Below are 14974 nucleotides of genomic sequence, written 5' to 3' on the forward strand. Positions count from 1 at the left end.
CTTCGTAACTCCCAGTCGCACTCGGAGGGGCGGGGCGGGGCGGGACTTCAGAGCAGCCGCCAACAGGAACGCACGGTGTGGCGGCCATGTTGACTATTGGCAACCATTAGGTTAACCTGAAGGAAAGGAAGGAACCGGGTAGCCATGTTTACTATTGGCAAGGAAGAATCTGTGCAATAAAAAAATCTTCCATTGTGTAGTGTATGACTTTTTACTAAAACTATCTCGTACTCGTCATCCAAATTGTTGTTTACCAGGGTTAGAAATCATTGAGGAATGGACCTCTGAGTTTCTGTCCAACTCTAAGCAGCTAAAATCTGATACTTTGTATGAGAGAGCTCAGGAGGATTAGGAGGTAAGATCTACAGAAAACACTAGAACAGAAAGAAGAGCCCCTTTTCGTACCGTTCCTAGTAGCTCCAGTATTCTACATTGCTGCCGCCCTGTGGGTGCTCCAGATACTACTCACTTGGTTCTGTTCTTTAGTAAAGACCTCTTTTGGCTCTGATTTACTCTAATATTTCTTTGGAAAAAATGAGAAAGCCTCTAAGAAAACAGATCAAACCTTGCAAGACAGATATATTTTGTGGGGAGGCAAATGCACACATAATACAAAGATCTTCGCTTGCGTTTACTCATACCGCCAATTGGGTGCTCTCTGCGTGCCAGGCGCTGATATAAGGACTCAGCGGTGGATACGTAAGATGTCTATGTGGCTTTTTCCGCGGCTCTGTTTAATAGGAGCGTTTCCCTTGTCCTTTCTCCCGGCCTCCTACTACCCTCTCCCTCCCCTTGCCCTGCATAGTTTATGGCATTCACAACAAACTCCGTTTCAACCCCAGGGAATTGGAGATGATAATTCGCCACGCACAGGGACTCTGAAGAGGCTTAAATGAAATAACTTGCATCATCCACCCACGTTGTGGTCAATAAATCAAGTCCGCTGCCTTCTGAAGATCCATCAGGCCAATTGTTTTATAAATCTTCAGAAAGACAGCATTTCTTTCACTTAAGGCTCAGGACTACGCCTTTCAAGAAAGCCAACCCTGCCAGGCAGTCGATGACATAAATGCTAGTGCCCCACTGGTCATGGGTAAGTGGGCGGGCCAAACCCTAATCCTCCTCCTAGCCTGGCTAGAGCCAAAAAAGTGCAACAACGGCACAACTATTGAGTCGGGCTGCAGCCATAAGAGGGCGATGATGTCCTTTGAGCTAGCATAGTCCAGACAGCTAGGGAGCAAGGCCCAGGGAGTGTCCCTTGACCAAGGGGTATAGTCCTGACATCACCCAGTTTCATCCCAGGAGGGATGGACACAACTTTAACCCAGCCCATTGCCACAGCCTTACCTTCACAGAGCCTCCCACAAGGTTGGCATTGCAGATACCTATCTGTAGAGGAGGAAACTGAGGCTCAAAAAGGACTAGAATTCACATAGCAGATGGCCGCAAGGCCAGTGTTTGTTACAACTGCATGTGCTTTACCCCAGAGCCTTCACCGTTCCCCAAACATTTCCTGAGTGCTTTGCTGGTCCTTTGCTGAGTGCTTTACAAGCTTTATGTTATTTATTCGTTTCTTTTAGCCCATCTTGGAGGTAGGCATTGCTGTCCCCGACAGTCATTTGGGACCACTGAGTCCCCAAAACAGATCTGCCTCTGGGACTAGGCTCCAAGCCTGCAGACTGCCACCCGGGGCTCCTTTCGGCATCACACTGGCCTCTTCGCCACACCCACACACGTGGGCACCTGGAAACAGAGCTGCACATCCCGTGGGCTTGTTAAAAATATAAATTCCTGAGCTCGGATTTAGGCAGTGAGGTTCTGCAAAGGAAGGGTGAATGTGTGCTTTAATTCCCTGTGTGATTTCAGTGGCCAATCAGGGCTAACACTTGCTGATTCCCCCACGTCTGTGCATCTCTACAACCACCGCCCCAGGCTGATCAATGTCATTTCTACCGGGGCGACTGTAATAACCTCCTAGCTTGTCTCCCTAATTCTGTATTTGCCCCTCCTACCATCCGGTGTCCATGCAGCAGCCAGGGGGAGCTTTTTAAAACTGATCAGATTAAATCACTTCCTTCCTTAAACACTTTTGGCAGCTTCTCTTTACACTAAGAATAAAATCCAAATTCATTATCATGAGCCCTGCCTATCTCTGACCACACTGTCTTCCTAACCCACCGTGTTACCCATTACACTGCAGCCAGACCCACTGGCCTCGCCTTGGTTCCACGAACACCAAGCTCATCACTAGCCCAGATGGTTTGCTTTGGGCCCTTTCTACCTGGAATTCTCTTCTGCCAGGTCTTTGTGTGGCTGGCTCCTTCTCTTTGCTCATGTCTCGCTCAAATACCACCTCCTCAGAGAAGACTTCCCTGGTTATCTTATCTCCAGTCCCTTTTCTTTTTTGATACAGGGTCTCGCTCTCTCGCCCGGACTAGAGTGCCATGGCGTCAGCCTAGCTCACAGCAACCTCAAACTCCTGGGCTCAGGCGATCCTCCTGCCTCAGCCTCCCAAGTAGCTTGGACTACAGGCACACACCACCATGCCCAGCTAATTTTTTCTATTTTTAGTAGATACAGTGTCTTGCTTTTGCTCAGGCTGGTCTCGAACTCCTTACCTCAAGCGATCCTCCCGCCTCGACCTCCCAGAGTGCTAGGATTATAGGCATGAGCCACCGCGCCTGATCCCCAGTGCCGTTTTTATCACTTGATCTTGTTTTATTTCTTGTGACTGAATGTTCCCTTTGTTTATTGCAGACTTCCCCCACTAGGACGTGAGTGCTCTGAGAACAGCGACTTTATCTGTTCTGTTCTATGTGCATCAGTGCTTAGAACCAGGTCTGGCGCATATAGGGCAGCCATAAAATATTTGTTGAAATATTTGAGGATTTGAGCCCCACAAAAACCCAGACTCTATTTTGTTCACTGCCCAGTTGCTAGAACTGTGCTTGATACATAGTAGGCCCTTGTATCAACAATGTCTTTGATATTCTGTACTCTGATGTGTTAACATCTGGGGCCTTGCTCACCCTGGAGGGACTGCCCAACCCAGGGTTGGATTAACCAATTCTAGACATAGTGAATAACTCACCCAGGAGCCGTGCCTTTCAAATGCAAACCGCCAATCCTGAGCACACACCCCCAAACGCCTTCTTTGTTATGCTCTGCCACTCAGGGCCACTATCCACCTGCCCCAGTCACCCAGAGCCAGGTACCAGACAACTAGGTACAGCCCCTGTGTCCCAGAGCACGCAGAACTTATTCAGGCTAAGCAATCTCAAACTGCTTACTCTGCCTCACTCTTCCTGTCCCATGGAAACCACAATAAAGGATCCTGCCCAGTTCTCCCCTCACTCCTTCTGCCTCTGACCCACCCTAGTGCCTCCTGCTTCGAGGAAACTGCGAGTATAACAAAGTTCTTTCTTTATGAGAGTCATTTCCGTGTCGGCATGTCTTACAATACCTGCTTAAAACAAATCCTAGTACCCTTAAAACAGTTCTGACTAAGTATCTGTTGAATTAATGAATGAACTTACTCAATATGCATTGGCTGGGCACCAAGTATGTGTTGTGGGTTCACAGAGCTAGGCCATTTGCTGTCCCAGTGTCAAGGTGCTACAAGTGTTCAAAGACGGGGGCGGGGAGACAGAAAAGCCTACCTGACAGGTGGCATTTGAGTGAGCCTTGAAGCGAGGGAACCATGGGCCCTTGGGAGTTGCGGTGGTGAACAGGGGAACTCCAAGAGAAAGTAACTGGCAAGGAAATCTTGAAAAACATGAAAATAGAGGCAGCAGGGACTCCCTGGCCTGGAACTCTTGGCCAAATCCTTATCTACCCACTGGCTTCACCTTGTGTTCCATTAAAATGATAAAAGTAGCCACATAAACTTTCTAAGCAGAGATGTGCACAAAGATTTCTGCCTAAGGAGGCCCATCAAAGTATTGCTTCTCCCAAAAACATTAAAAATAGTCTTAACATCTACGGTCATTTTTAAACATGTTCACAAATATTTTCATATTTCTCCAGTTGAGAAGTGGGGTCTGTGCATCCCCCTCCCTTGCATCCGGACAGGCTTGTGACTGCTTGGATACACAGCGTATGTCAGAAGTGCCTCTGCATGACTTCCAACGCTAGGTCAGAACAGACCATGCAAATTCCACCTGGTTCTATTGAAACGCTTGTCTTCGGATCCCTGAGCTGACATGTAAGAAGTCTGACTGCCCCGAGGCAGCCGTGTCGTGAGGAAGCAGTCAAGCTCGGCAACTAACCAGCCACTGTCCTTACCTTTCCCCACCCACACACAGACACACATCCCAGCAGGCCAGCTCCGAGGCAGGAAGGAAGCTGAAAGCTCAGGATATCTGTTCCTCTGGTTCAGGACATCCAAGGAAGTGGGTTTCAGAAAAGACTGGGGGAAGGGGGGTTAAACAGCTGCCTCAGTTGCCCTCTGGGGATGCCCAGTGGGGTGGATGGTAGGAACACTTACAATCTTTCTTGTCCACCAAAGGCATCCTTGTATTAACAATGCCTCCCATTTATTGAGCACTTACCATGTGCCAGGCACCGAGCCATGTGCTTTATTCATTTATGTACATTATCCCATTTAATCATTAAGACATCCTTAGGAACGTACCGTGTCACTTTCCATGTGAGGAATCCAGGGGACAAAGATGTTAATTGTCTTGCTCAAGGTCACACAGCCAGTGAATGACAAAGTGGAGTTTCAAACCCAGACCATTGGCTGCTATCTAGAATCCTCTATTGCTGAAGGTCCTGGATGATGCAATAAGGCAAGGAAAAAACAGAAGACATCCCAATTGGAATGGAAGAAGTAAAAGTGTCTTTATTCACAGACAACGTGATCATATACACAGAAAGGCCCAAGGAATATGCAAAATGATACCAGAATGAGTAAGTAAGCTTTGCAAGGTTGAAGACCACAAGGTCAATGCACAGCGCCGGGCTGTACCGCGTCCCTGTGGGACATGCAGAAAGCCCTTTGGACTGAATGTGCAGGCCGCCCAGCAGGTGGTGATGCTTGTGGTCATGAACGTGGCTTGTGGGGTCAGATGCCTGAGGGGGAACCCAACCTCGCTCTGCCACTCACTGGCTGAGTGACGTGGACAAATGATTTACTCTTTCTATGCCTCAGTTTTCTTCTACTTCAAATGGATATTAATTAAAAGAGCACGGGGGGGAGTATCAGCTTGCGGGTTTGTGGGGAGGATTCCTGGAATGCATGTGTATAAATCCCTAAGCCCAGGCCTGGCCCACAGAAACTGCTGAGGCAGTGTCTGCATGCCTTTGTCTTGGGGGGGCTACACTCTCAGGAAAGGGGCCCGAGGCCTCTGCTGGAAATGCAAGCACGGTAAGAGGTTGGGCTCTTCAGCATCAGGCCTCCCTCCAGCGTGCAAATTCCTCAGGACCATGATTCACATCTGCTCATCCTGTGTCCCAGTGCAGCGCTGGCACACGCAGGGCCCACGCTTCTACGGAAGGAGATCAGTGCGCACAGCAGAGGCACCTCGTCTGCAGTTACAGATGGATGCCACCAGGTGGGTTCTGGAGCCTGGGTTGTGGGCCCTGTGACCCGCTAGCTGGGACTTCACAGAACAGAATGACCTATGGAGAGCAATTTAGATTTTTATTAAAGGGCCCCACTGACCTCTGAAGTCTAACTCCTGCAGGCTCTTCTTCAGGAAGCCAGCATCCCTTGCTGCGAGGCTCGACACGTGGGCCACTGCACCCACTGGCATCCGGGGGGAAGGAGACTCAAGACAGATTAGCTGTGGTCACAGGAATCAGAGGCCTGGGTGGGGGCTGCCATGGGAGGAGAGTAACGCAGAGGCCACCAAAAGCACAGTGACCCTGATGGTGAGCTATCAAAGGAAAGGGAAGGGTCGGCAGGGGGCGGAGAACCAGGGGTGACTTCCCCCACTGGCCCCAGTGAGCAAACCACAGATGGGACCTGCAGGTGAATTCATCAGATGTACACCTCTGCTGTGTCCCCATCTGTCAGGATGCCAGATGGATCCCCCAAAGTATGGGGGTCTTTGGGAGTACACACATGAAGTTCTGCATGGGAGGCCAGTGTATACAAATGTGAATTCCTGAGTGTGTGCAGGGGTGTGTGTGTCTGTGCACACACAGCTGGATGAGGATGCAGAGGTTTACCTGTGGGATGCCAGGAACATGCCCACCCAGGGCTTGGAAGGACGACGCTCTCACGGCTGGAATATGCTGGAGCACAGGTATAAACTCACACTCCCCAGCGTGCATGCCTCTTACTGGCCAGGAGATCCTGGAGAGGAGAGCGAGGCCTGGCCCTGTGTGGACCGTGAAGCCCCCTGGCTGTACCTTGACGGCCTTCCTGCTCCTTGGTCTGCTGTGAGGAGGGTCTGGAAATGGGTACCCAAACCACTTGGAAATTCTAGGCGTTGGGTGGTCATCTTGGCCTACCCCCACTGGCTGCTTGAACCCTTCAAGAAGGCCACAAAAATGGAAAAATGTAAAGATATTGGGGAAGTAACACAGTGAGTCAGCTGACAACCAGAAGTCAGCCCAGCCCCTTTCGAGATGTGCACTTGCCTCGCACGGCAGCCCCTTTCTTTGGGATCTGACATCCCAACTGTGACAGAGACTTCTCCCTTCCAGCGGGCACAGTAGTGAATTTCAACACCAGTACGTGGAACAGCTCTTACTGTCCCCGTTACAGCTTCTCGGCACTTTCCATACCTCCTCCTCATGCAGACAAAAATGTCCACCCATTCAGATGCTAAATGATAAATGTTCCAAGTAATTTTTATTTTAGAATACAAGAGAGGTACAAATGTATTTACAGGTATACATATACAATGAAATAATATATATCACAGTTTCGTAAATATCATTTTAGATAAATATTTACAAAGTTAAAGTGACCATTTTATGGAAGTAGAACACAGTTTCTTGAAAACTCTATACATTTTATACTTTTCATTAATATTATCATAGTTTCCTTATTTTACAAAACGCCCTATGGGAATTCTGCTAAATGACTGCAAGGTGTGAGAGGCGACACCAGAGGGCGCGCATGGCCGCAGTTTGGGGAAACCTGGGCAGGCGCCGCGGGACCCGGGATTGGGCACAGCTCGGAAGGGCTTTCCGGGCCGAGAAGCCGGCCTCGCCTCCCGAGCAGCGGCTCCAGTCTTGCCCTCCTCTTGCTGGGGGGTGTGTGTTGGGAGCGGTTGGGGGAACGCGCCGCTTCCCAACCACGATGTCAGAGCTGAAGGCGAGGGGCCACCGGTCCAACTCCCTCATTTTACAAATGGGGAGACAGGCCCACAGAGGGGCAGGGTCTTGCCCGGGGTCCTACAGTGGATTTCCGTGGTGCCTCCACTCTCAGCCTGCCTGGCACACCACAGAGTACCGCGCCTCGTCCATCCCCACGAGCCGCGCTGGAAGCACGGTGGCCGGGAGGGGAGAAGAGCCCTAGCGCAGGGCTCTCCAGGACTCTCACGGCTGCCCCTGGCCTCAGTGGTTCCCAACTGTCGAGGTCGTGTCCTTGACCCGGGACGCTTTAGGACACCAGTCCCAGTAGGCAGGAGGAGGACGCAGAGGAGGCGTCCCCTCCCCGCCCCTCTCCCCGCGCCCAGGCCGCACCGGGACTGGCAGGTGCGCGCTCTCCATCCCGAAGTGCGGAGCTCTCCGCGGGGCACCTGGGGGCTCCCCTTCCCCGCGCTGAGGGCCCTCGGAGACTCTCAGTCCCCTCTCCTGCCACCCGCGCGAGGGATGCCGGCTTGGGGGACCCGCTCTTTAGGAGGAGGGAGACTCCGGGGTGAGGCCGGACATGGGGACACCCCCAAGGGAGGCGGCTGAGCAGCCGCACCGGCTGGCTGTCCTGGGAAAGGGACGTCACCGTCAGTGTCCTCATCCGCGAAACGGGGCGGAGAGCGTACGCCCAGGGGTCACTTCTGGGGCGCTTGCGCGGCGCCCGGGCCGCGATCGCGACCGCATCCGGCCGGCAGGCAGAGGCCGGGCGCCGGGCGCGGTGCGGCGCGCGCTCACAGCACCATGGCCGGCAGGTGGTGCGCGGCGGCGGCGGCGGCGGCGGCGGCGGCGGCGAGCGCGGGCGCGTGCGGGTGCGGCGCGGGCAGCGCGGGCGAGTGCGCCTGCAGCGCGGCGCTGGGCGGCCGGTGGCGCGCGCTCTTCTGGTGGGCGCGCAGGCCCGCCAGCTGCGAGTAGGCGCTCTGGCACACCTGGCACTTGTAGGGGCGCTCGCCCGTGTGCAGGCGCACGTGGTTGCGCAGCGTGGACGACTGGCTGAAGCGGCGGTTGCAGAAGCGGCACACGAAGGGCTTGTCCAGCGTGTGGATGCGCATGTGGGAGCGCAGGTTGCTGCGCGAGTTGAAGCCGCGGTGGCAGATGACGCAGCGCATGCGGCCCGCGGTGCCCGCCGCCGAGTCCGCGGGGTGGAAGTCCTCTGGGCGCGGGCGGGCGGGGTCGAGGGGCAGGCGGGAGTGGGAGAGAGGGCAGCCGCGTTAAAACCCGCGCCCCCACGTTCCCCTCCCAGGGCCCGGCCGGCTCCCATCGCTGGGTGGTTCCAGGCGGCCTGGCTGGGGGCGCGGGCAGACGGACCTGAGGGGCCGCGAAGGGCCCTGGCCACACAGGAGCAGGACTGCTCCCGATCCTGCTGTGAGACCTGGGGACTTAGCGACTCAGCCGCGCTAACCCTCAGCTTTCTCATCTGTAACGCGGGAGCCTAGTCCTACCTCACCGGCTGTGCACGATTACCCAAGATGATCAAACTGTCCTCTGTTTAGGGTTTACACTTCACCTGCCTTGGCCCGTGTGCGAGCAGCGCCTGGCTCATAGAAGCCTTCCATAAAGGGTAGTAATTATGATAACCCTGCCCCCACCCCGCAAAAAAAAACCGTTTCATTTATTCATACCACACATGTTTACTGAGTGCCTACCCCGTACCAGGGACCTGCACCTCCATTTTCTCATTTCTGAAATGGGGGTGACAATAGCATTGCCCCCATAATTCTGTTGTAAGGATCAGAGAAATTAAGGTTTGTAAAACAGCTGCAGAGCAAGGATAAACTAGTTCATGAGCCTCAGGTTCATCCTCTAAAAATAAGGATCATCAAATTTCACAGGGATTTTATGAGGACCCAGTGGTACCTGATACCTGTCAAAGGTTTAGCCCAATTCTTGGCACAAAATAAGTCGTAAGCAAGTGGTCTCTATCATGACGGGCAGTGTCACTCCAACACAGAGGCACGTTCTGCCCCGCCTTCATTCAACAGGCTCATACTGAGCATCTGCACTGGGCCAGGCCCTGCACCATGCACCAGGGACAGGGCAAGAAAAAGTACAGTTTGTCAGAGCTGAAAGGGAACTTAGAGATCATCTTGCATCACACCTTTCCTTTACAGATGAGGAAACTGAGGCACAGAGCCGTTCCCAAGATTGCACAGAACTAGAACTCAGTCCAGACTCCTGCTTTCCAGCCCCTATCTGCTCCCACCACACCCCGTTGCTTCTCTGGGTCTTCCCACAAGACAGCCTATTTGGCCCAGAAATCAGGAGAACCATCTTCCACCCATGCTTGGCCCATGGGGTTCCAGGGGCACTGGCCTCCTTGGACCAGTAGGTCCCATCAGCTCGATGCTGCCAGAGGTTGAACCAGGGTCCCCGTAGACCAGGAGCCTCCCTGTCCCCCATTCTTTCACTCTCTCCCCCCTCCCTGGGCTTCCCCCTCTGTGGGTCTTTGTCCCCATGGCCCCATGGGGACCACCTACCATGCTTGTTCTTTTTCTGCTCCTCTTCTAGCCCTGGCACGCCAGGGATCCCTAGGAAGGTGTTGTGCGAGTTCCCATACCACACCAGCAGCTCCTGGTCAGGAGGGATCATCTGCAGGGAAGAGGCAGGAGGAGGTCAGGGAGGCGGCAGCTGGAGGCAAGTCAGGGGTCCCTGTACGTCCCCTCACAGCCAGGAGACGTAGGTCCAGTGTCAGCCCTGAGAAAGCCACACTTGGGCCCGTTTCCACGGAGCCGGCCCAGAAGCCGCACAGACATGGAAGGGAGTGCGTGGTGCCCTCTGCTGCCCCTCCCTGCCTGGGCCTTCTCGCCTTCTCTGTCCGAGCTCTGGCCACGCGAGAGCCTCCAAGCTGACGGCGAGACAGCACAAGAGGCTAGCAGCAAGCAGAAGTCACGGAAGATGGAAAGACAGAATACTTTCCATTTCTTACCCAGGGAGCCAGAGTCGGCCAGGCCTCAGGCTGCAGGGCTGAGTCAGGTGTTTCTCAGGGGTGTGGGCTGTGGGGCACCCTATGGTACCTGGTTACATCCTGCTGGGTAAGTTCTGGAAACATCTCCTCTCCAAAGCACCCACAGGCAGCTCCACACCTCACGTGCTTCCCTACCCAGCACAAGGCTCTCCATGACTCCGTGCACGTGGCAGATGCTCAGATTGATGAGCGTCTCCGCCTCAGGAAACACCGGGGTACACCACCTTAACCCCACTTCACCACATCCTAGGTCTGTGACAAAGAACCCCAGAAGTGATGTCGGGGTTCTTTATGCTCAGGGGAGGACTTGCCCCAGGGAAATGGCGATGGCTGTGGGTCAGAGGGGTTTGCAGTGACCCTCCAGGGAGGCGTGGGAGGCCAGCTCCTGGTGGGCACTGACCGTGAACCCCACGCGCCCCAGGATAGCCCGAGGGGCCCGCGAGGCCTTTAGCGAAAGCCAGTCACCCCTCCCAAGTGGGGAACCTTCAGGCCCTGGCCAGGCAGGGCAAACGAGAGAAGGGACAGCCCTTGAGGGACTCAAGGGACTGAGAGAAGGGACTCCCTTGAGGCCTGGACCCCCAACATGCTGGCTTCGGCACCTGCCCCTGGGGTCACCCTCCAGTGTGCCCAAAAAGTGGGCACCTGGACACCCCAAGGTAACAGCTGGTTTGCTTTCCTGGTGGTCCTCTTTTAGTTGAAGCACAAAAGATCACACAGGATTCCATCTAGGGGTGTCTGAAGCCACCCCAGAGTAGGACCTCCCCACGGCCTCTGGTTCTGGCTGGCAGAGCCCTGTGTCCACCACACCTTCCTTCCTCTGATCAGAGCTGGGAAGACCCTCAGACCACGGCAACAAGCTCACTCGACCCTGAAAACAGGGAAGTTGGGAGAGAAGGAGTGGGAACAGGAAGCTGTGAGGGCACCTAGGGGACCGCCATCGTCCTAAGCTCTGCCTGGAGCCACGATGTCCTTTCCCAGCCGACCCCACGGCCCACGGATATCGCAGTGAGCCTCAGGGTCAGCAAGTGACAAGAAGCCAGCAGACAGTGCCACACCAACCTGGACTCACAGGGTGTGCGCACAGAAAAACCAAGTGCAGCCCCTGAACCCAGGAAAATCAGGCAGTGCCTCCGAGAAGGTGGGCAGATTCGAATGTGGCACCACAGGAAAAGTCTGTGGCTTCTCTGGGGTCATTCACAGTCACGGCCGCTGTCCAGGAGGCCAGCGGGTCAGAGGTGGAGGCCCCTGCTGGAAAAGGGACAGAGAAGAAAGAGGTTTTGTGAACCCCTCAGAAAATCAGATGATGGAACTAAAATATTTTTGACAAATTAATTGCGAAGGAAGCTGTTCTGCAAGGTGGTGTAGCTGGGCCATTGGTCACCAGGTCCCTGCGTGACCTCAGGCAAATCCCCTTGCCTCTCTCTGCTTGTCTCCTCCAACGAGGGGCTTGGGGAATAGGATCCCTGAGCTGTAAGTCACCTCCGGCATTGTCCTGCCACATGGCTGCAATTCTCAAATGAAACCATTTATTTATTTTAGACTATTGGGTTATACATTTTATTTATAATAAAATGAGACAGAGTTTCACTCCGTTGCCCCAGGTAGAGTGCAGTGGCATCATCACAGCTCACTGCAACCTCCAACTCCTGGGCTCCAGCGATCCTCCTGCCTCGGCCTCCCAGAGTGCTGGGATAACCAGACATTTATATGTCACGGTAGTTGTCCCACAATCAGCACCCCCCACCAACTGTCTGAACACGCCCCTCCAGGAGTTGGTACTGCAGAGGGCTCTGGCTCAGCCCTGGAGTCAGATGTGTCAGGGTCCACCTGGGCACCCACCTGCTGAGCAAACGGCCTTGGGCAAGTTGCCTCATGTCACGGGGCCTCAGTTTCCTCACGTTGCTCTGGCCTCACTGAGTGATTGTCAAGGTTCAGCGGGGCCACATGCATAAAGCTCTTTGCGTAGTGGAGATGTGGAAGTGCTGGTTATTATCCTCCCACCCCCAGCTCGCCAACCTCTCAGAGCAGCTGGCAGCACTCTCTAGCACACTGAGTCCCTGCGGGCGTGCCCAGTGAGCCTGCAGTGTGGCAGAGAGCCGCTGGCACCGTGAAAGCCCCGGAACTTCGCCTTTAGTGTTCAGCGAGAGCGCGGGCTAGACCTGAAAGCCCCAAGGACACCAGCCCCACACCAGTGCCACTGCTTCCTGGCTCCGTGTCCCCTGAGAGAGGAGCCCACTCCTCTAGCACAGATGTGGGGACGGGAGGCTCTGCAGTCCCCCACCTGACAGTGCCCTGAGCTTCATCTTCACCTCCAGACTCCAGGTCTAGGAAGCTAATTCTAAGTTAACACCAGCCCTCTAATTTTAATTGTAAAAACACCTATCATTAACTATACATAAATAAATATAATAACAATAATAATAGTGGTGATGATGAGTGAAGATTGGAGCCAGAACATTTTGGATTATACAAATCTTGAATATTATTATTCAAAATGATTATTTGCAATATTATTTTTGGAATAAGAGCTTTCATGGTAACTGCTTCAGTATAAGGGCAAGTCATTTATTTACTAACACATTTTTAAATGTACTAAAATTAATGTACTAATAATTTAAAAATTAAAACAGCAACGCAGCCACATGAACAGAGGTGCGAACCTGTACGAAGGTATATAATGAGAATGACTCTCCCCACTCTGGATGCTAGCTACTGTCGCTGGTTTTCTGTAGGTCTTTCCCTAGAAGGGTTTGTCATTTTGAGATTATTAAAGACTGCTGATTCAAGGTTTGTGGACAGCAGCATGATGGGGTCATCATGATGCTTCTGATTTAAAAAAATAATGAACACATATTAATTCTATACACACACAACACAGAGCAAAATTTTTAAGCAAGAAAATCTATTAAGAAGAACCTTCCAGAACTGAGAATCACACACCATCCCCAGAAACCACCAGCAGCCAGGGAAGCAGTCTCTCCTGCCTGGAGCTGGGGAACTGGGTGTCTCCCAGTGCTTCAGAGCCCCAGGCTGGCCTCTGCCTGCTGCCAGGCACCCTTCATCCAACAAACTCCTATGATCACACGCAGGAAACCCAGGAACCTGCAGCTTCTTCCCTGAGATGCTGGAATTACCATGCAGAGGCTCCCAGGGCCCCGCAGCTGGCCTGCCTGGGTGCAAAGGCCGGCAGCCGCTGGCCTCTGCGGGAGCTCGGAGCCATTACTTCCAACGGTCTGGCCTGGCCCAGCTGCGGCTCCCCACCAGGGCTGCAGAACCAGAATCAGCCCAGCCAGTCACTCACTTCTCTAGGAAGCACAGACTGGCTCAGGACACACAACAAACAAAGCAACTCCCAAAGGAACGGAGTCCCAGTACCATAAAATCCACACCACCAAAGCTCTGCAATGTCAGTGCCTGAGTGTTGCTGACAAATTACAACGCGTGCTTCTTAACCGCCCCGTCAGCCCAGAAGTTTTGTCCTGCCCCACTTGCTGAATTTTTACTATAAATTGGAATCAAGGTTTTGGGGTTGTTTTTCCCAATATAAATTCCGGTCCCACCATTGAACATGCTCCCAGGAGGCTCCGGGTCCCTCCCCTCCCCTCATGGGCAGAAGCCCTCCTGTAGAAGGATCCAGTGTCATCTGGACAGACATCAATTTCCATTGTACCACAGATGTCCCGACACACCAATTAATAGAGTTCCAGCAAATAGATATTGGCCAGGGAGGCCACATGGCATGGGGATCAAGCGCTCCAGCTCTGGGACCAGACAGGCCTGGGTTCAAGTCACAGCTCACCAACCCTCTGTCATCTCCTGGAAACTCAGTCTCATCGTCACTAAAATGGGGACAGTAACAGAAGGCTCCTCGCAGGGCCCAGCAGACTCCATTTTTTCAAGGTGCTAAGACCCTTTAAAAAGACCCTTTTATTCATTCAACACTAGTGCCCACTTGCTATGTGCTAGACATTTTCTAGAAATGTCATTCTAGGCACCTGGGGGTATAGTAAATTCCGTGACTAAGTAAGGCAGGAGGCTGCCCCAGGGATAACGTGTCAGTAGAGCCACTGGCCGCAAACCCTGTCAGGGGGTTCTGCACTGACCGCCCGGGCCCTGGAACCCCATTGCCTTCCTCTCTGTTTTGCATTTGTGCAAAAGCTTAGAGCAGCAACAGTATATTATGTTTATTGAATAAAGATGTTTCTTCTCAGTTTTGGGCAAGTAATGAGTTACTGTTGTGAAATATAAATAGCAGTTCTGAGTGGCAGGAAGATTAAGAAAACAGATCACGGAGAAGGTCCCTCTCCTTGGCTAACTCACACACACGCACAGAACAAGCAGCCGATTTATTCCAGAGACATCCAGGGAGTGGCCGGGGTGGGCAACAATGGGCTCTGGTCTAGCCCAGAAGGGCTGCTCGGGCGCTGGGCCTTGGCCTTGCCTAGAGGACGGCCACGGACACCCAGACACACGAATTACCCGGCAAGTGGAATCTGTCATTGCGACAAAATGGTTTGAGAGAATTGCCACCATAAAAATGAGTCTAGGGCTGGGCATGGTGGCCCACGCCTGTAATCCTAGCGCTCTGGGAGGCCAAGGTGGGCGGATTGTTTGAGCTCAGGAGTTCGAGACCAGCCTGAGCAAGAGCGAGACCCCGTCTGTACTAAAAAAATAGAAAGAAATTAATCGGACAACTAAAAA

At 53.2% G+C, this 14974-nt stretch overlaps 1 protein-coding gene across 1 annotated transcript in view; it reads right to left on the reverse strand.

The window, feature by feature from the left end:
- Nucleotides 1–8042: 8042 nt before the first annotated feature.
- Nucleotides 8043–14974, reverse strand: part of PRDM12 (PR domain containing 12) — a 12913-nt gene continuing 5981 nt past the window's right edge. Inside the window, exons 4-5 of the mRNA XM_012639701.1 lie at nucleotides 9786–9897; nucleotides 8043–8461 (exon numbers count right to left, since the gene is read on the reverse strand). Coding sequence (XP_012495155.1) covers nucleotides 8043–8461; nucleotides 9786–9897 — 531 coding nt within the window. The remainder of the gene's footprint in view (nucleotides 8462–9785; nucleotides 9898–14974) is intronic.

This window comes from Propithecus coquereli, unplaced genomic scaffold, assembly GCF_000956105.1.
Source record: "Propithecus coquereli isolate 6110/MARCELLA unplaced genomic scaffold, Pcoq_1.0 Scaffold142, whole genome shotgun sequence".
NCBI lineage: Eukaryota > Metazoa > Chordata > Mammalia > Primates > Indriidae > Propithecus > Propithecus coquereli.